At 42.0% G+C, this 22,600-nt stretch overlaps 1 protein-coding gene across 1 annotated transcript in view; it reads right to left on the bottom strand.

Moving 5' to 3' along the window:
* Nucleotides 1-22,600, bottom strand: part of LOC120570844 (chloride channel protein 1-like) — a 49,366-nt gene that overhangs the window by 8,273 nt on the left and 18,493 nt on the right. The window contains 10 exon segments of the mRNA XM_039819430.1: nucleotides 1,125-1,169; nucleotides 3,129-3,211; nucleotides 5,256-5,343; nucleotides 5,638-5,709; nucleotides 8,132-8,223; nucleotides 8,504-8,637; nucleotides 9,640-9,853; nucleotides 10,947-11,057; nucleotides 12,671-12,740; nucleotides 19,178-19,333. Of these exon segments, the coding sequence (XP_039675364.1) occupies nucleotides 1,125-1,169; nucleotides 3,129-3,211; nucleotides 5,256-5,343; nucleotides 5,638-5,709; nucleotides 8,132-8,223; nucleotides 8,504-8,637; nucleotides 9,640-9,853; nucleotides 10,947-11,057; nucleotides 12,671-12,740; nucleotides 19,178-19,333 (1,065 nt within the window).

Below are 22,600 nucleotides of genomic sequence, written 5' to 3'. Positions count from 1 at the left end.
CCTCTAATCTAGAACTGACATCAGGGATTTAATTTTTTTTTTTTTTTATAAAAAGGCGCACAAAACGACATTCGGCGACATTATAGAGCGGCTTGTTTATTGCTAAGGCAAAATTAAATGATTTATTTAAATGTAATAACAATAACTTATAACAACTTATTGCACCAGTAAGTTCCTGTTAAACAACGAAAAGAACCACTGGATGGGAAAAGGGTATTTTACAATAACTTTGAATGCAGCACGTGGCTGGCGAGGTGAATTTCAAGTGAACGCAACATCTGTGTTGTTTTTCCGACAACAGCAGCTGCACACTGTTATACGTTCATCTCCAGTGAAATACAGACACACTTTTACACCGTTTAGCTGTCAGCATTTTAACCGTGTTTACTCCAGCTGCTAGCTAACGGTAGGCTAACGTCACCTGCTGCCAAGTGTAGTGTTAACTAGCGTGACATGCGGCGATGTTTAGGTTGCCTCCAACGTCCGTTTTCGGAGCATCAGAGAGAAGCGCAGGCATTTCAGTGGCACCGAAACCCGCGTTGCAATTCGGTCCGGTAGATAACGGTCGTTAAGGCACCGGTGCCGTATTAGCACCGGGTCTCGGACTCCCCCCAAAATAAAAACTCTTCGGATCTACACGATTCACGTGGATGACATTTTCCCATTCAAAACGGCGATTTTCGCCGAAAAGCGATTAGTTTGCAGGTATGCACATCGGGTAGTGACAGTGTTTTTAAATGTCAGTTCGTACTGCTGACAGATACAGGTAATGCTTGTCATTTTGGATTTTATATCAGGGTCACATGTATATCTTCCAATATTATATATGCAGATAGGTTTGGTTTTATATTCCCTGGTTCTATCTTTAAGATTTCTTCAGGCAAATTGATTGAGGTGCTCACAGACCTTTCTGTCAACCATTTTTATAAAGACTATTGTTTAGGCAGAAAGTTTCTCCACCTCAGTCACTTGTACTCTGATGCAGAAGACTTGAGACTCCTTTTGTGACTCAGCACAGGTGTGTGTGTGTGTGTGTGTGTGTGTATTTGATCACCATGCTGTAGACAATAAAGCAGACATCTCTATAAAACCATGCAACCACCATCCCTCCATCATTACCATACCTCCTCTGTTGTCATTGTGTCCGACAGGGGAGGCGGACAGGGCTCCTGGAGACAAAAAAGGAAGAGACAGATAAGAGACGAGACATGTTTGTGAGTGATTTTAGAAGAAAAAGAATTAAATAAAAGAAAGACCCTCTGTCGCTTCTGTACCTCTGAACGCGGCTGGATGTCACCTAATAATCTTCTGAGTCTTACATGAGGGGAGCGAAGGGAAAGTAAGTCAAAGCAGAATCTGTTTCGTATTTCTCGATCCACTTCATCAGACAACTTCAGTTCAGTTTTACAATCTGATTACTCAACATTTACTTTTGGATTTATGTATTTCTGTCATCTGTAACAGATAATCCATTCCAATTAAAATTTAAGTTTGAACATTACAAGCAAATACACAACGTGATTAATCTGTATTTTAAACTGTCTAGAGATAACTACTTGTCGGATCGACTCCGACCTGCGGCCCTTTGCTGCATGTCATTCCCTCTCTCTCTCTCCCCCCTTTCATGTCATCAGCTGTCCTATATACTAGAGGCCTAAAATGCCCAAAAACTAATCTTAAAAAAAAAAAAAAAAAAAATTTAATCTAGGAATATCTTGAATTACATTTTTTCTTCACAGCAAATATGACAAATTAGAGTAACAAATTTTTTTTTCGGTTCATCACTCCCACAGCACATCCTTTGTGAGTAAACTGGATGTAGGAGGTAAAACTCACCACACGCTGTGATTTGTTTTGTGAAACTGAATTTATTAGCGATGCATCCTATATTATTCATTATATAGCATTTATATTATGCTACTTCTGTCCTTGAAGCAGCAAAAATAATGTTAACTTTCTCACAGACTCTGCAACAAGTGTGAGGTTTTTTTTAGTCCGAACGCAGCAGGGAGCTAACCTTTTTTTCCTAAACACATACACACAAATTAATGAAAGGTTTGACATTTTTACAAGGTCCCTTGTTATTATTTTTTTTATCTCACTGTACAACTCAGTAAAGCATTCTGTGTAGCTGTATTCCCTTTCTTTGTCTTTATCACTGCGAGCACAGCAATTATACTAATGCAAGAATTAACAAGATGCTGCCACTATTGCACCAGCCAGATAATATTCTAAAAGGTCAGTGTCTGGTTACCTGCCATCTGGTAAAGTAGACAAATACCTGATTCACAGCCAGAATTCAGCCATGGTTTGGCTTGATTGCTGGTGGCAATTTCCTACTGTGTGTCTATTTGATATTCAGGGCTGTGGTGTTGTGGCTCGCTGCTGTAAAAACAATCCCCATGCAGGAAAAGGATTGAATCCAAAAACATAATAGGGAATCAGACTGGTATTACACAAGGCACAGCAGTAGGCACAACATAAATGAAATTCTAATCTTGCAAGCTTACAAGCATATGCTTATTTCCAATGTGGTTTTCATTTCTGCTCGTGTAAACAGATGACATGTATTGCTTTCCCTGTGAGCCAGACTAACCGCCAAGCCGAATAATAACTCTACCTCCAGTGTCTGGCTTCCCCATTTCCATATGAGAAGGTTAAAAGAAAAATGCTCAACTTCAGGGAGTTTGTCTGAGGAAGCAGTTGTGTATTCATGTGTGTCTGTCAATCAGATAAGTGTGTATCTGCCTGAATAGAAAGCAGACCCCATAATGAAAAATTCAACGTGCACAAAATTATGGATAAATATTTATATCCCCATCAGTGCCAGTGTGAGTATGTGGTTTGGGGATGGCTTTGCCAAAAGGATGGGTGGTTATTTGCATTTCAATGGTTTATAACACAAGGGGAAATTTCTTGGCTAACTGAGTACACTCCAGACATCCCTAAATAGTTTGCTGAAGAGAGAAAAGGGCACAAAGGTTTACAATGTAGAAACATACAAAGCTTTTAGTGAACACAATTACCAACGAGAGTAAAGACAAAATGTCAATACTTCTATTGTAAAAGTATACACACAGTTATGCTTAGGAATGGATAGACGTGCAATAAAATATGCATCCACACACCTGCAACTGTCCCTCTGTCTGCCTGTTTTTTGAGGTGAAGAGATTCCTGAGGGTTTTCCTCACAGACTGCAGAGGACCTTTTTCTGGCAGAGAGAGAGGGATGGGGGGGGGGGGGAATGAAGTGGCCGAAGGTCAATAAATTATATAGATGCAGCTTTTTGAAAGTCCTAAAGCTGTTGGTAAAAATAACCTTACTGCAAATGGAGGGTTTGACAGACTGCGGCAACCCATGCAACTCCTTATTGTTGTTGCCTGGATACCATTTCACCGAGTCTGTTGTTGTGCGTGACTGGCTACTGAAAAGTTAACTGTGCCACAACAGATACACGCCATCTGGTTACTCTCAGTGAACATGCTGCCAAACCTTCCACCTCATTGCCATTAGGGTTGCAAAGTTATTAATTACAATGGTTTGACATCTGTTGAGGGCGGACACAAAAAGACTTGTTCAAGTCAATTTGGTAAACAGTGTGAAATGCTGACCAATTAAAAAAAAATAGATAGTTTAGTAGGTTAGTAGGACAGATGAGTAGCTCCAGGGTGCGGCTGACTTGGTAGGAATTCTTGTCTTCTATTAGCATTTCTTGGTGCTTTTCTTCAGCAAACTGTCAATTAAGTGGGATCAATCAGCAGGAATGTCTATCGCATCACCTAAATCCACACGCACAAACATGAACGTCCTTGTGCGCGTGCCAGAGGAGTTACAAGATTCAACAAAATGGTGACTAGCTCATCAAAGCATTGCTCAATAGCACCAACTGTCAAAAATTGTCCACCTTTAGCCAACTTTGCAAAGTGACAGATAAAAAAAAAAAAACTAAATGATATGGCTACTGCTGTTGTTCTACAGATTCTATGAAATAACCCCATCCCTTATGATTAGATCAGTTCCCATGGTTTCTCCTTTCATCACTTATAAGCACCAACGAGATGTGTTTGTGTCCTCGGGGCACTGATGTGCTTAACACATATGAGGACCTGGTGAGCTTCATAGCCCATCTGGGCTCTGACTAAATGCGTCTTCATATCAGTTGACATGTTTTTTTGAGGAGAAGTAGGAGAGACAGAGCAAAGAATAAATCCTATCACATCACCCTAGTGAGCAAAACATGTCTGAAGGAATCAATATTACGACGACAAGCCCCATAAGGCTGTCGTTGCCCAGCCTCCACTCCATGCCACACAACTCCACAAGTGTAACAGAGCTATAGAAGAGAGATCAGAAATTGCAATTGTCCTCCAAAGTTTGTTTCTACATGAATGTAGACATTAGAGTGGCACTTAACCTTAACAGAAACTTGATTTTAGGGCTAACAAGTAGGTGGTATGAAGACTGGCAAACTGGGCCGAGGAAGGTCTTTATCCTTTGCTAATAATAGTGTGACTGTAGTGCGTTCTATTTACCTCGGAACTCGGAAGACGGAGCTGGGAATGGCGTCACACCAGAGTTGAATGCGTTCCATATGACAAGTCGGATGTTTCATTATGGGGATAGCTCTAGCCAGGTTAGCCATTGTAAGCAATACCAGTTGATAACAAGGCATTACGCTGGTTTTTTTGTGTGCTTACAAACATAACAGCATGTCCACATATAGAAGTTGGACAGGACTGTGTGTACGACTGATTTAGTGAGACACAACTAAGACAAAAGTGCTAATAAACTCTAAGTTACTACAGCTTTCACTACTGATTTTGAGCTAGGTGAACTCGAAGGTTGTCCGAGTTTTGAGCTTGAGGTCAGGGGGCGTGTTTCCGACGTTGACCTCGGAAAATCCGACTTCCGGGTACAAATGGAACGCACCATTAATACAACCGTTTGCTATTTATTCTCTTTACTTACATTTCTTTATTGTTTGTTTATCTTTAGAGTGTCTTGTACTTTTCCCCCATCACTTGCTGCTGCAACAGCGTGAATTTCCCCGCTGAGGGATTAATAAAAGGATTTTGAATCTTGAATCTAACCGGGAAAAACTTGTCCATGCATTTATCACATCCTATTAAGAGTACAGTAATTCCATCTATTCCTTTCCCCAGAAGCAGCTAGTGCAGAGATAATGTATAACTATTACACACTGAGATATACATTTTAAAAAAAGGTCTCAGGAATATGAAGTCCTTTCAGCTCACCAGGAACAGGAGCAGTGTGGTTTGAGGAGGGCTCCTGAGGCTTTGAAGGAGGCAGCGGGCCGTTCCTCTCCTCCAGCACCGGGCTGCCCTGCAGAAGACAACTACATGTAACTAAGTAGACATTATTAATAAAGCACCTTTCAAAACAAAATGCTAAAAGGTGTTGGACAAGGCAATTATGTTTTATTTCAAGGTGGGACAAAATTGCTTATACTGAAATCAAAATGAATGATGGTGCTTTCAGCAAACCCAAGGTAACTTCTGGCATTTAAACTGAAGCAGATGGCTACAGAGCAGCAACAACAATGATGGTGGCCAGGGGCAAAAAATCCTTCAGGGCACGCCAAAGAAAAAATACAAATGTAACTAATCAAAGCCCCACCTTCTCTCCATCCTCCTCTTCCTCCTCATCCATGAAGGCGAAGGACTCCCAGCTGTGTTTCTGAGACTGGTTCTGGTAAACACATCAATACAGACTGGTGGTGTCACAATATCCGAATCAAATTCAGTGTGAAGTCCAAACTATCATACTGTTGAACAACAAGACCAGCTAGCTATCAGTATGTCATTATCCCCAAAACAATACAACGACTTTTACAAACAGTTTTATCTGCGATGTGTAACGTTACTGTCGGCCGCCTGAAGTGGCGACCTGAACAGCGAACTCGATGGGAGATAACTTTATTCGCTGTGAAACAAAGTCAGTTAAGAGGGGCAGTATAGCTTACTTCTTACAGCGGGTGTGTTGGCGCCATCCTGTGGCGTTCAGAGGACGAGGCACTGAAGCGGCACACAGTGTTAAAAATAACACTCATTTCCTTTTTGTTTTAATGTAGCGCATTCATTTAGAACAGTAAACAGTCAGTTTCACCAGAACTCCTTTAGTAGGTGTCCTACATCACTTTTTCATGGGCACCCTGCAGCCAATCAGAATCGAGTATTCACTCAGACCATGGTATAATTGAAGCTGTACTACCTCACTGATTTTGAGCAACAATAAAACATTTTACAGAGATTTGATGTTTCTCTTTTAAGGCTTCTTAGATACAGTACAGTATTTGGCTGTTTGACTTTCCTGAGTGGAGTCGACACTAAAAAAAAAAAGCCAGACTGCTGCAGCAGCTTTGTCTGTGTTTACATCTCTACTTTTAGCTGTTCCAGTCTGCATGTATCAGTCCTCTTCGTGTTACAAATGTATTTCAGCTTGCAGAAAAACATTTGCCTACACTACATGATGTGGTCCTGTGGTCTTCCACCAGGTCAGAGGAGCCACATTCATGAAACCTTTCGACGATTATTCATTAGTTTCATGAAATCTTTCTTTATCCAAATCACAGGTCTAAGGATATTAAAGGTCCTAGTTAGGGTATTCAAATCCATAATTTTTGTCTCTGAACTGATTTTTTTCCCCGATTTATATCACCAGAGCAAACAGAACTCAAGTCATCAGTGTTTCGAGTGACAACAAATGGAGGCAAGACTAATGAGAAAATCGTTTTCAACCATGGTCTGCAATTTGCAACTGCCAAATGCTGGTACACTGTTGGCAGCGGAGTATAAAATGGTCAGGCCATCCGTCACTTTGGCGGACAGGGAAAACGCACAACTGAAAGACGCCTTTAGTAAGATTAGCGCATGATTGGATAGAGCTACACATCTGAAATGTGCGTGCCTGTGTATGGTACCATCCCATCCCTCCCCCTCCAGAAAACCACAGTGTAATTCAAACACTTTGAATTTACTATGCAAGGGCTCAACACTAACTTTTTAACGTGGTTGCCGGCTTGGGAATCAGGCATCAGCCTTTGTTTGCCGAAACTGACAATATGGTTGCCATGTTTTAAACTGTCTATATTTGGAGCAATTAATTTGTATGTAACTATACCACACATTTTAATAATAAGGGTATTTTACAGCTCATAGCTTTAGCGGCAGACTGTTATACGTCCCGCTGTTGGAATCCTCTACAGTGAAATACAGCCACACTTTAACACCGTTTAGCTGTCCACATTTTAACCATGTTGAATACAGTTACTACTGTAGCTAATGGTATGTATGTATGTATGTTATTAGTGTTTACTAGCGTGGCATGCAGTGATGCTTCTGTTGCCTGTAACGTCTGTTTCACAGCATCAGAGAGCAGCGCAGACATTTAAATGACACCGAAATGAGGCACTGAAATCTGCGTCGCTATTCTGTCCGGTAGATACCGGGCACTGGTGCCATATTAGCACCGGATTTTAACATGCGTCGTTAATGTGAACAGAAAACTGCGTTGCCTGTATCTTTTCACTGCATACGCGCGTGTGGAAAGCGGTCGCATTATAACTTAGATGTTGTGTTGCACACGAACGTAGCTAGTGTTTAAAATGTACAGAGACAACCAAATAAAATATTGACTTCTTTTGAAATAAGATTTTCCAGTTTGGTAGGTTTTGATTTGTTTTTATATATTAAAAAAACACAAATATTGAACAGGTGGTTGCTCCCTTTGGCAACCACCTGTTCAATATTTGTGTTTTTTTTTTTTCCAGAGGCCACGAAACGGTTGCCAATTGACTCAATCTGGTTGCCAAGGGCAACATTACTGTCGAGCCCTGTATGCATGCAATTTCAGTCTGTCTCTCCATGGAAACGGGCAAAAACAACTTCCGCTAAAAACAAGAGGCACCCAAGCAGCATAATTTATCAACATAATCAACATAAAAAAATTAAGCCAAATATTGTAAAATAAACATTTACTTCTATATCTGCATCATTGTCTTCATATCGAACCAAGTAACCCACAGTGTACGCGTGACGTTTTTATAACACTTTATTATACTGTATAAGACTGAACACTAACGGACAATAGTGCAGTCTCTGACTGTCCTCACCTGCATCAGGAGCCTTCTCTCTGGTGACAACCACCAATCACAGAGAGCCAGAAGCTCCAATCTGTCAATGCTGCCCAGAAGGATCATAGAATCTGGAAGCAGGAAGAGGAAGAATTATTACCACACAGACTTCAACCGTGGCTGAACTGCCCTGCTCATGTTCATTGATCCTTTGACAAAAGTATTCTTCAAAAACATTAAGTAGGTTAAATTGTTTCTCATAGATACTAAGATTGGGTTCTGAATAGCTTAGAGTGAAGATGATGGTAATTACTGTACAATCTGGACTAGACATAACAAATTGTCATTGTAATTTGTCATTACATGTTTTTGAATAGCAACTGTTAGGTTTAAATTAATGAACTCTTTTACCTTTTGAGTCGACCAGAGGGATTGAACTGAGCGAGGAGGAGTCCAGCAGGAGTTGAACCTCTCTGTATGTGGACTGAGATGATATAAACTTCACCTTTCTCACCATGATGTCTTCCACAAAGATGTTGTACTGACTGTAGGAGGACAGACACACAGATGGCGGTGGACAGAAACAACTTGCAAACACATAGATTTACCGAAATTAAAGAAAGATGTGCTAATCAAGTTGGAAAATAAAAATGCACCCCTAAAAGAATACTGCACGAGCAAATTACCCTTAATTGGCAGGACACATTAAATGGGCTTTTAAGATCCTATAGACCATTTCACAGCTGTAAACACACACATTCTAAATGTTACCCGTTGCAGTGTATGTGAATGATATCAACTGACAGGAAGTTAACAAGTGGCCAGGCTGTTGCCTAGCAATGAAATTCCATTGAAAAGGCCTATATAACTGGAAAGTTTCCTGATCTGAAATTGTAAGATGGAAATCCTCTCAATTCCAGTCTCTCAAGTACACAATTTCAATTCATGACCATTCTTTTTTTTGTCTGGCCACAGTTGCAAGGTTGAAAACTGCGTTTCTAACAAGTTTAGCATTTACATCTCTGTGACAATTACATCCGTGACAATTACATCCTTTCTGCCTGTATTTTTTATTTTATTTTATCAGTTAGTATCAAAAAAATGCCTCGTCATTCAATACCCAATTTCAATACCTAAGGAGTAAATCTCATCAGAGTCAGTGAGCCAATCAGCATGCAGCATGCTTCTACCAAGATCTCATAATGTTGGTGATTGGCTGGCTAACGTTACGCGTCGTAGAGACACGCAGGAAAAATTTGTGGCGTAATGTGTAATGTTGTAATTTCTTTTTGTTAAAATAGATTTTATGAAATAGGTATCGAAAAAAGTATCGTTCAGGAGCCGGTATCAAAGTCACGGTATTGTTATCGGTATTGAACTTTTTTGAACGATACCCAGCCCTGGTTAAAACAGTTTGCTTGTTGCGTTCATGCAGGACATCAGACAGAGGTTGTGAAGATGCAAAAAATATGCAAGAAAGGAACCATCTCATAAAAAGCCAATCAGTGTTGACCGCTTGCGGTCTGCCGTGTGAAATCTGCACGAACCTCATGTGTCCAAAGCCGAGCTCCGGCAGGTACGGCAGCTTCTTGACCTGGATGATGGAGTCGTACAGGGAGGGCTGCAGGCCCTGGGCCACCATGTTGGCCAGGATTACTGCCACCATCATAGGCAGGATGTGGGAGATCTGGCCTGTCAACTCAAAGCAGATAACCGCTGTGGACACCGTGTGAGTCACAGCCCCAGTCAAAGCTGCCGCTCCTGTCAGAGACATGGGATGGGATGGGATGAGGGGGGAGGGGGAGGATGGAGGTTAAAGAAGAAAGAGGGGGAGGAAGCAAAAGGCAGAATTAAGGAAAGAAAAAGATTGTGGGATAGTGGCCAGGGAAAATGAAAGAGGAGCTGGAGAGGAAAAATCACATCAAGAGAAAAAAAAAAAAAAAGATAATCGAACGTAAAAAAAGAAGCAAATTGATGAGTGAATAGTGAGAAAAAGACTGCTGAGTATAAAAGGGAAAGGCAGTGAGAGGAAGCAATAAAAGGGTTCAGAAGCAAAATAGATTAAGAAAAAGATATGTGAGGGGCGACGGGAAGCAACAAGGTCGAGAGAGAAGGATAAAACAAAGGACAGAGAGGGGAGTGAAGGAGTAACACAAGGAAGTAAGGAGGGATCAAAGGAGAAAAAGGAGGCTTTGTAGGGTAACAGAGGGGGGAGTGAAGGAAGGCCACGTTTCTGGGTCGGTGGCTGAGGTGAGGACAGCAGAGGGAACCCACTGTGACATTTAACTGTCAGAGCAGAGTTGCCACATGCTCTGATGGAAAGGGGGGATAGGATGAAGAGGAGGAGGGAAAGGATGACAAAGAAGGGGAGAGAGATGAGGAAGATCGGGGGAGAACTACTTGACAACTAGAGGGCCAGGGAGGTTGACAGGAGAGGAGGAGAAGTTGGAGAGGAGGAAGAAGATGAGAGAAGTGACAGGAGAGGAGGAAGAGGACATCTTGACCACTGCTGACAAGCCGGGGTTGAAAGTTAAGGAGGAGAAAGAGGAGGACAGGGAGGAGGCAGAAGGGACATGGACAGCTTGACAGTAAGGCTTTGATAATGTGGATTTTAAAATATCCAGTACTGACTGATTATTATTTCTATTTGAGAGGATGTGCCTTGTTTATGTTACATACTGTTAGGTCTAATTGCTGGTTCTTAAACTTTGCCCAGGCATGTTAGTCTTGCCATGTCAACAACTAGTCATAATTGTAGGGTTGGAGGAAGGTGAACAAAAGCTGAAGTTGTCAATATGCTGACAAAATGTGATAAAACTAAGGAACTTGCTAAGAGAAGGAAAGGGAGACTAACCAATGACTGCGTACCCTCCAGGGATAATGCGGTAAAGGATGCCATCAAACACGATCCCGTGAGGAAACAGGGTGGCCATGATCTCCCCTACCAGCCTGCCGAATGCAGCTCCTACAAGAGGAAAGAAAATAAAAAAAAGTGACTATACTTTCAAAATAAAAGATGTACCTTGAAAGATTTACATAAGTAGCATTATAGTTCAATTATTAATTCTGAGACATCTGCACAGTACGAATAATGTAGACCAACAACAATATCACCAATGTCAGCCTCTGTTGGAGTCTAAACAGATTTTCCCCCCCGATGTGTATCACCAGAGCAAACAGAACTCAAGTCATCAGTGGTTCTAGTGACAGCAGATGATGGAAAGGCTAATGAAAAAAATCAATTTCAACCACGGTCTGCAATTTGCACCCCCCAAATGCAAGTAAATTGCTGGCAGTGGCGTGTAAAATCGTCAGGCCATCAGTCACTTTGGCGGACAGGGAAAACGCAAAACTGAAAGACACGTTTAGTTTTAGCGCATGATTGGATAGAGCTTCCACCCCCCCACCCCCGCAAGCCACGGTTTAAAATAAACACTCTACCATGCATTTCATGTTTTTTTGTGTAAATATATATGTATCAAATATAACCAACATTGAATGATATAAATTTTTTGACATTAAATGACATTCATTTAGCGCATAGATTTCAAAAGTGGAAGATATATTTGTGAATGGCAGACTAAATAAAAAATATTAGGTTAATTTCAGACCATGCTTCCAACATGATTACACAGCAACTGTCTTGCTTTTCATTTTTCATGAAGCCACTGTAATGGTGTAATTTCAATGTGTGGAAAGTTTGTATGTTTTGTGCCATGTTACAGTGGAAAAGGCCACATTCTAAAACCATAGAGAAAGAGAAACACACACAGACATGCACACACACACACAGACACGTGCACACACACACAGACACACCAACAACAACATCATCATGAGCCATGGTATCTAGAGCTGGGTTCATTCATTTGAAGTGGTTTGTGGCTGGTAATGATGAATGTTTTAAAGTGAAGCACTGGTAAAGGCCACGCTCCAAAACCTTTCACGCTACAAAAATAACAGATGAACTGCAAACTACTGCAATTAAACACTGATTGCTGCAATTCAGATCTGAATAATAAGAAACTGATACCTCATATTAAAGTTAATGAACCTTTGGAAGCTAAAATCAGTCTGCTCAAATATAACTAATAGGTCCTTTTCACAGCAGCCAATTGTTAGAAGTCATTTCAGGGCAAAGGCGTGTATTTAGTTATGGCCCAGTTCCATTTAGGTGGGCCAAGGCCCTGGTAGGGGCTAGCATGCAGGCGCTAGCTCACTGGAATGCCTGTGACACACTATACAGAACGCAACGATAATTCGTTTGATCAGTTCCACCTGTGTTTGCCCTGCAATGACATGTCAATATGGCTGCTGTGAAAAGGAGCTCAATTAATCGCATACAGCATATTTCAAGATTTCAGTTGCTAATCATAGAACTTTTGTATTACTGCAATGATTGAAAACAATTAAATACTACTGATGAAGTGCAAAACCTGACCAATAAAAGCTTCTTTTTTTAAAATATTAACACTAATCATTTACAACACTAAACACATGGCCAAAATAACCATCATCTCAGCCATCCTTATGTAACCTCCATCTACAGTATATAAGGCTACAGGTGTTGTTGCTCACCTAGTATGAAGACGGGCATGAAAGCCCCAGATGGAATGGGCATGGTGGTGGCCACAGCAGACATCCAGAACTGCAAGACAAGAAACGTGCAACACTGTTCAGACAAGAGAACTATTTGGTGGAAACCAATACAAACAAAGTGTGCCATAGGTTGATGGTGAAGCAGCATCTCATCAATGTTAGATGTGAACACCATTAAAATATAGGCCAGCAAACCATGTTTGAGCGCTTGACACTATGTGCCCCATGGCGCAGGTGTGTTTAGGGCGTGTTCAAATCCACTTTTGCTAGTTTGACGGCAGAAAAAGGGTCCGTGTGCCAGGCGCATGGTTCAAAAGGGTTGTACTTAGTGTCTTCATTAATTCATAGGTGTGTTTTGGGCATGACATGCAATAAACCAATCAGAGCGTCATCTCCCATTCCCTTTTAAAGCCAGGTGCATTGCTATTAAGATGGTGGATTTGCACCGTAATATTTGTAATCTTCTGCATGTTTATGTGCTGCTGCACTTACCTGTGTGTGTGTTACAACCATAGTGTGCGCGCGCTGTGCATAAGCCTGGGCGCGTTACACTAATTTGCTGTTAAAATAACAATGAAATGCTGCGCTATTAACTTTAGACCAGGTTTTTGTTGGTCAATGGCGCGATCACGTCCCGCTGCCTCAAGATAGCAATACACCAAGAATTCACCTGAACACACCTCCCTGTAAGACCAGCACGCCTATGGGCGCAAAGATGGGCGCAGATGCGTTTGCTTTTTAAACGATGCGGGCGCCGGACGGGAAATTGACAACTGCGTCGGTCTTAAACTAGCAAAGACACTTGCGTCAAGCTTTGCGCATGCGCTGCGTCGCAGCTTGATGGGTTACAACAAAAGTGAAGAATGAAGAAGATTTGTGTATGTATGTGGTGGGGAAGGAGAACCAATCACACCCTTGGCGTGTCCTTGAGCAAGGCACTTAATCAACAGCTGCTCCAGCGAAGCTGCAACGCATGGTGCTGCAGCTGTACTGGGCGGCTTCCAGATAAATGTGTGGCTGTGGGACTGAGTGGGTGAAAAACTAATCAAATATGCAAACTCCTCTGCAGGTTAAAGCTAAACTCAATCTCAAATGTCACTTGCACCGTTTGTCTTGAAACAATTTCTGTATTCATCAGAATGTAACTCCCCCAATAATACACTTTGTTCTTGGCTGCAGAGAGCTCATCAGCGATAATGATTACCTTTACTCAAGCTCTGGGATTTTGGTGTGTGTGTGTATGTGTGTGTGTGTGTGTATGTGTGTGTCACACCACCAGCATCCATTCCCAGGCACCACATACTGGGCTCTCAAACACTGCATTATCATTTTAACAGTCCAGATTACCATTCTACACATCGTTTGTCATCATCCTTTGAGAACTTAATTACTGTGGTACAAGATAAAAACTCATTAGCACATCTTGCACTGGGTGGTTGCTATCCTGATGGCAGAGAGGACTGCGCTCACAGTCTTCTTCTCTCTTTTAATCCTGACAGTCAAACACAATCACGCAGAAACACACAGTGCACAAAAACAGGCACACACAGGCGTCCGGCACACACTTTCATCAGTGGACCAAATCCAGAGATAGACGGGAGCAGAAACACTGAGACACCGAGTTGGCTCCACTGTCTGATAGAGAACAACGTGGAGTGAAAATAAATGTGGGTGCCTGTTTATGTGCAATAAAGACAGACAGAGACGGAAGTAACAGAGAGACACAGATGGAAGTAAAAAAACAGACAGTTATAGTCTGACTGAAAATATGGACTGAAGACTGAAGGTAAGAGCTCTGACTCATCGTTCTTGGTCATAAAAAAAAAGGTAATTCTGTGACAGATAAAACTATCTAATAAATAAGCTGCTTGTGGGTTTTGTTTAAAAGCTGTATAAACAATAAAAAGCTGTAAAAATAACACTATATAAAGTATATCTATATAGAAAATATACTGTATATGGGTCTTGAAAATCTCTTCTTGTGTTGTGCTGACGAAATAATCTAATAAACTGCTACGTCAAATGTCAAATATGAACGTTCACGCTCATCTTCCTATGTTTCTTTTAGATTTTCACCCTGGGAATGTTTGTCCTAACCCTGAGTTTGAGCCCCACTAAAGACCCACTGGAATCAAACAAATTGCACAATATCGCCTCCAGTAATCCTCGCTTGTCGTCGGGTCAATGCTTTATAAGCAAACGTGTAACTAAATAAGCAGCCTCCAGCCTTCTCCAACTCTTCACATGAGCTTGTGCCAAGCCGTATTTCATTCTTGTTTTGTCGGTTACCTTGGAGGCAAGGGACAACAACGGTTCAATCCTAGACCAACTTCTCCTTCTCCATCTCTCCTTCCTTCTCCTCCACAGATATCTATCCACAGCTGGTAAAGACTAAATTTCCCGTTCCACCACCCCACCGTTTTTTTTACGCTTCAAGGCAAATACTGCTGTCATTTACATAAGGCTAAAATGTTCAACTCGTTTCAACTGTGGTACAGTCAAGATGTTTGCCACAGCTGCTGAGAAACAAAGTCGAGGGTTCATTTGCAATTTGCAGATAAAATGGAAAGCGATGTGCAGGCAGGTGGAGCCACTCAAAACAACTTAAATGAGCAGCATGTCAAAATGAGCGCCCCTCTGACATTATCCTCCCTAAATTTAAAATATCACTTATCTTATTCTCTGCTGATAAACCAATAATGCATTTCATCTCTGCCATTTTCTGCAAGATTGTCACTTATGATGTCACCATGAAATGAGCACACAAGTTGTCTTCCTGTTGGAGTTCAGATTACAGTACCTTCTGACTGTGTGACTAGAGCTGGTCTCACAACACCTTGCTGGGGTGGATTGTTAGGGTTTCTTAGCCTGCCCCCCCACTCGGAAAAAAGGTTAATTTTACCAATTTTTTAGCCAAACTGGTCCTAGATTTTAATCAAAGCAGAAGTTCTGTTTGCTTCACTACAATGCACCTACATGTAACTAGCACATCATTTAACAGTTTGTTTTGCAGGTGGATGGAAATACAGACAAACAAAGAGAAAGTCTGATCATGTGTAGGACAAAGGGAGATAGGGAAACAGAGAGTGTGTGTTGGAGTAGGTTTCAGAGAAAGGCTGACAGCAGCAGAAGGCGACAAGAAAGCAAAAAACACACAGTATGCGTGTGTGTTGTGAAAGGAGTTTTACCAGCCAGCTGCTCTCAGTTTTGGTTAAATTAAGTTTTCACTGCAGGGAGCCTCTCTGCTCAACTGAGAAACACCACGACAAAACCAATGCAGTGCATGGCGCTGAGTGACGGGCTTTAATATCCTGTTTGTAGAGTCTTTTACCAACTCCTACATTAGGCCAATGAGGTGGGACCGGGGGAGAACTTGCGGGTTCTGGGTGCCAATAATCAATGTCCACAATCTGTCTGCATTTCGGTCACAGTCTGCTCACCGTAGCACAAGCGATACAGTCCATTTCATTTAGTTTCTGGTTTAGTTCCATTCATTTTCTTTCTTTTGCACACAAATCAATCCGAATGACACGCCAACCTGACATGACACGACGCAGTGAAACACTGAATGCTTTTCCCCCTTAGCCACACACCTGTGTATCCCTGGCTGTTAATTACTTGCCTTCCCAAAGACAATGCTCCACCCAGTGCTCAAACATAAAACTGCTGATTAATTAGCATCACCAACGTGGTATATAAACAAAACAAAACAAAGTTGTATAATGGCTCCAACACTGTTGATAGGATTACTTACATGGCATTTATGCCTGCTTTGACTTTAGACACTGCAGAAAAATAGACTTGAGGTTAACTCTAAAAAGGCAAATGGATTTTAAGTTATTTTGGAAATCTAATAACGAGAAGTGAATCTAGGACAAATTTTGTGGAGGACCATTTAAATATTTCTATTCATCGGGTCAAAATTAGGGTTAATGGACGGCAGTTACTGGTGCTGGGAAGATGTAAGCTTTTAGGGCCCTATCTTGCAACCGGCGCAGCGCAAAAAAAAAAGTGTCTTTGCTAGTTTAAGACCGACCCAGTTGTCATTTTCCCGTCCAGCGCCCCCGTCGTTTAAAAAGCAAATGCACCTGCGCCCATCTGTGGCCCATGGGCGTGCTGGTCTTACAGGGAGGTGTGTTCAGGTGCATTCTTGGTGTATTGCTATCTTGAGGCAGCGGGAAGTGATCGCGCCATTGACCAACAAAAACCTGGTCTAAAGTCAGTAACGCAGCATTTCATTGTTATTTTAACAGCAAATTAGTGAAATGTTAAGGCTTATGCACAGTGCGCGCACACTATGCTTGTTACATACACACAGGGAATCGCAGAAGCACATAAACATGCAAAAGATCGCAAATAAAAATATTAAGCAGCAAATCCGCCATCATAACAGCAATGCGCCAAGGTCCAAACACGCCTGGTTTTTAAAGGGAATGGGAGATGATTGGTTTATTGCATGTTACGCCCAAAACACACCTATGAATTAATAGAGAAACTAAGTACAACCCTTTTGAACCATGCGCCCGGCGCATGGACCCTTTTTCCCGGTCGTCAAACTAGCAAAAGTGGATTTGGACACGCCCTAAACGCACATGCGCCAGGTGCTTCACACTGCGCGCTTAGATCGATAAAAGAGGGCCCTTAGAGTGGTTTGTCTCCAGTTGGAATCCCAGGAAAGGACAGAACAATCCCGACTTCTTAGTGGTTTAACTTGGCAGAAACTCACAACCACCTGGTGTGAACCGAACTTTGTGTAATGTGGCTTCCATGTAGATTGAAAAGTTTGGTTTTGTATTTACTAAGAAAGGTAATCTGTTTCCCCAGTTTCCCACTGCTTCACTTTTCTCTACTTGAGCTCTTGAGAAGCTGCAGATTTTCATCTAACAGGAGGCAGCAACAGCTTGGTGCTGTGTTCTGCAGCAGCAAACAGACTGTGTTTCTGTCTTGATTACAATTCAAGTCAAACTGATAGCTTCAGTTTGATGGTTACACTGTTATTTCTCAGTGGGGCAGTATTATATAAACTGGATGACAACCCAACTGCTTTACTGTCAGACAGGCCTGCACGAGCGGCCCGTTCGCAATTCTTTGGGGGGGGGTGGCTTTATTTTGATAGGACAGCTGAAGACATGAAAGGCAAGCAGTCAAAGAGTGTGCTAAGAAATTAATAATCGTGGTAGAGAATCGTGATATCAATTCTAAGCTAAAAAATCTAGTTACAGAAGTATGTCAATACAACTTAAGTATGTATGAATTACTCTTTTCGAACAACCTCAATCTTTCTTGTCCGGTTAAACTGCATGTTGAACTGTCTGCAGCGGTATATTTGACATGGTTGGATGGTTAGATCTACTGAAATGAGCTGCGTAAAGACACAACGTGGAGATCTTCACAGGTCGACTCAGTTCCTAATATTCAAGACCAAATCATATTTAAATGAATTGGGTCCGGTAGGGTCCGCTTTACCCCTTCAAGTCCTGCATCTGTTTGTCAATGTGTTTTATTCCCTGAAGGGACCCAAGCACACTCATGTTTCATAATCATCACAGAAGAAAAAGATTTTTTGAGGCAGACAAGGACCATGAAAAATTAAATACATTGCTACTTATTTTTCAATTGATAGTGAATCATGCTGCTGCCAGTGTCGGTGCTCTGGTTGGTGGGTTGAATGAATTTTTGGATTGGTTATAACTGTTGCTATTGCTATTCCGATCGGGTCTGACTGTCATCAAGTTCCTTTCGGATGAGGTCCTCTACTCTGACATTGTGTGGATGTTAAACCACCCATTCATTTTTATGGGTGGGAGCAGTTACTGCACTTCGGAGTGAACTTTAAATAAAAAATGGCCTTGGACATTACACTGACCGTGCAGTGCCTTCTGAAACTGATGCATCACACTGCTTGTTCTCTTTGAACCTGTTACTTGCCTGATGATGATGATGCTTTGAATATTCACATATAAATCTAAGATTATACATGCTCCTCATAAGCATTCATTATGGTCTATGTAGCTGCCGTGTTATTGTGATTTAATTGGATTGTTCATACTGTTTTAGTGATCATTTGTCCACCTGTGTATATGCTGTAGGATTTTTTTACAGACAGTTCTGTCAACCCTCTGCGTGTTCACAGTTAAACTCTCCAGGGTGTGTGTGTGTGTGTTGTGTGTGTGTGTGTGTGTGTGTGTGTGTGTGTGTGTGTGTGTGTGGCTGCTTTCAAGAAAACATAAGAATGATCCATCTGGCAGCTTGCCAGCACTGTTGACCTTGGACAGGAAGAGATGAAGAAGACAAAGACACACCCACACGTCCTGTTACCAACACACAACAAGAGTGACCTGCAACAAATGTCCCTAATGAAGAGGAGGATGACGAAAATACTGACGTCACACACAAACAAACACACACACACACACACACACACACACACACACACACACACACACAAAAGCAATGACACACACACTTTTTCTGGCAGCCACAGACCTTCATAATTAAGAAGAGCAGCAGGACGAGGAAGACACTGACATCAGGGTGCAGCCAGGCGGCAGAGAGGCCCAGACCAGCCGGAGGAGGTGATGCCGAAATCTTTGTCCACGTAAAGTTGTCAAACAGGGAGTTGATACACTCCCTTGGCATTAGCTGGAGAGGGGCAGAGAGGAATCAAAAACAGAGAGAAGAAGAGATAAGGGCAGGGAGTACAGAGGGAAGATTAGGGTGTGAGTCAGGTGGACAAGAGGTGGAGGAAGAAATGGAGATGGAGGAGAGAGGGGGGAGGAGAAAACAGAAGAAGGAAAAAGGAAAAAAAGATGGTAGAGTGGGAGGAAAGGGGGGAAAAAAAAAAAAAAAAAAAAAAAAAAAAAAAAAAAAGATGGGAATGTGTAAAGAAAACTGGAAAAAAGAGAAAAAAATGGAAAGAAAAAGATTGAAGGAAGAAACAAGTAAAAGGTGACAGACAGAGAAAAGAGAGGGAAACAGAGAGAAAAGGGAAGGACAGTGTAAAGTGGGGAGAAGAAGGAAACATGGATGGAAGGGGGGGGGGGATGAAGTTTATCAAGGGAGAGGAAAAGAGACCAGGAGAGAAATGGATGATTAAGGAGAAACAAAAGGGGAAAAAGGAAAGAGAGAAAAAGAAAAAGGGAGACAAAAACGTGATGAGAGGAAGAAAGTCAAGTGGGACAAACAGGCAGGAAGTCATCCAGAAAGCTGGAAGCAGACGGGTACGGGTGGCCGTGTCCAATGACTCATTCTCTTTAGATGACTCATGGATGACTAATTTACTTCAACCATTTTGCACATTTGCATAGATTCCTCTGAATTTTCTCACAGGGACAAATTGCAGCACATCGCGCATCTGCACAACGCCGCTGCGGGGGGGAAAACAACACCAGCGTCATTCCGATTTTTCTACTTTGGTACTTCCTGCTTAAGCTAGGGTTGAATCGAGGCCCTGAAATTTATCATTAAGCGTGTGAATGGAAATGTTGAGGATCCGCTCTGTGAAAGGCTGCTGTGGGCCTCGATGAAGCTGGATGTAATAATAGGCTTTCCTGTGCCTTTTTGAAGTGGTGGGTTCACGTCCTGTTTAGAACCCTTGTAGCTTTTAATCTCCTCTCACTGTGCTGCTGCTGCTTCTGTCACTCTGCACTGTGCCATCAGGTTGGATTTAATTCCCCAAAAGCTATATGGACACTTTCTATGGGGGGGGGGGAGCGTGTGTCAAATATAAATTTATTTTCTGGAGTGAAATTGTTTAAATGTAGATATCACTTCATTCCCCTGCAGTGTTAAAACAATGCGTTTAGTTTGTTGTAAAAGGGGCGAGACATTTCTACAATGAGGGTGTGAAATGCATGCACTGGGGGCATGGAAAACAAACAAACAAACACGTTCAGGTGTTGCTGACTGACATATGCACACAGATGGATACGCATGCATTTACAACAGTGTATAACACACACCTGCTTCACACTGTTAGTGTCTATTCTAGTGGTCTATTTTAAGCATCTGTGAAACACGTGATTTGATCTTAGCTCTTGGTAGGTGAGCTGCTGATACTGTAAATGGCTCCGTCTGGCTTTCACCTTAAAACTGCTTGTGTGCGTGCACAGAAGGCTACAAGGTAGGGCCGTGACGGTATAGTGTTTTTCTTACCGCGGTGACGAAGCAACATATCACCATGGTATGGCGGTTAACCACAACCCCCTTACGAGACTAGCGCAAGTTAGAGCGAGAGTGGCAGGGTGCCTTAAGTGAGTGACGTCAGTGCCCGTGTGGAGGAGAGCGAGCGGTAACGGGGAGTAGCGTATGAGTGCCGCCGTGAGGAAAAGCGAGAGGAAATAGAGATGGCAAAGATGATGTAAAGTGAGTTAAAAGTGAACAATAAAACAAAAGCTTCAGCTTCTCAAGACACGGTGGCTCTATCTATTGTTAATACTGCCGGTAAAGTGAATGGCGTTACCCCCGAAAAAACATCGGCTTAACCATTAGCACAGTGTTTCCATTTCAGCTCTTTACTGTGTGTTTGCTGTCATTTAGGGCCACTCTGCTTTCTCTCCTCTCCCTTGATCTATTCCACAGACAGTTCAGAAAGCTCTATTGTCAATAAAGTAAAAAGGAAAAAAAAAAGTTTGCCGACAATGCTGAGGGCAGACGCTTCGCAGCACAGCGGTCTTAGCAGCTGAGCAGACAGAGAGCAGAGAGGGCGACTCGGCAGCCCGCTAACTTGTTGCTCTCTCTAATATAACCAATATACTGTAAGATCTGTTTAGGCTACAAAACGTGCATGCAGGCTGAAATTCAACCGTGCGGTTTTGTCTGGATTAAGCTATAAGCAGAAGGAAACTCCGTTAGCTGCTAGGCTAATGCGCAATGGTAAACACTGCAGCGTTAACGTTAATGTGTCCACCTCAGCTCAATGGACTGTCCATCCTCAAATGCAAAGCTGAAGTGACGAGCAACTTTGAGTTGTTTGTTTTTTCTCTCCATAAACTCTTGTCGATTAGGAGATATACACAATGATTATTGCTTTCATTACATTTCATATCAGACGATATCTGTCCTCCCGTAACTTCCACGAGCAAAAAGTAAAAAAAGAAATAAAAAATGCCGCGTACATCATCACCGCGGTAGTGGCCCATCACCGCCGGTATTGCGGTGATGCGGTTATCGTCACAGCCCTACTACAAGGCATGTAGCGTCCCTCCATGTCGAAACACGGACACTGACATCACAGTAAGGCCTCTTATGCACATTTATAAGTTGATGGTGTACCGAATATTCAAGTATAGATTAATATTTGAAAAATATTAGAGCGTCGCTTTATCTAACATTAGGGTTGGGTACCGTTCACTATTCTTCCGGTACGGTATCGATACCGGTACGTGGAATTCAGTTCCGGTACCCAACGGTACTTTCCCTCTGTAATAACAAAACATTAATTTCAGTTGTAAAAATAAATCCAAACCTATTTATCCTATTTACTTAGAACATTTTGTTATTTCTTTACAACATTTTACACGTCACACAAAATAAAACACCTCGCTCTCTCCGCCGTGTCATGCTGTAAATACAGGTGGATTTTGATTGGCTGTCAGTGTTTCTATCGTTCACCAAATCGCTCTGATTGTTCTCCACTGTTTTTGTCGTATAGTTGGGGTGTGGACTCGATTTTTAAAACTACACTGTATATTCATAGTTACCGTTCTTGGTGTGGACGGCCCTTCATGAGCTTCTAACACCCTTAACTGAATTCATCCTAGCACGCTAATACCAGATCGAAGTTTGTTGCCGTTTCTCCCTCACCGAGATCAACTTCAATACGCAAAAATCCTGTGATGTAGGGTCAGTGAAGGGAACACAGCAGGCTTGTATTTATCAAGTCTACTGGTCTGTGATGTGTCCAAAGGA

The sequence above is a fragment of the Perca fluviatilis genome, chromosome 13 (assembly GCF_010015445.1).
Source record: "Perca fluviatilis chromosome 13, GENO_Pfluv_1.0, whole genome shotgun sequence".
Lineage (NCBI taxonomy): Eukaryota > Metazoa > Chordata > Actinopteri > Perciformes > Percidae > Perca > Perca fluviatilis.
Note: the sequence above shows the minus strand (reverse complement) of the source record. Positions and strands in the feature narration are given on the sequence as shown.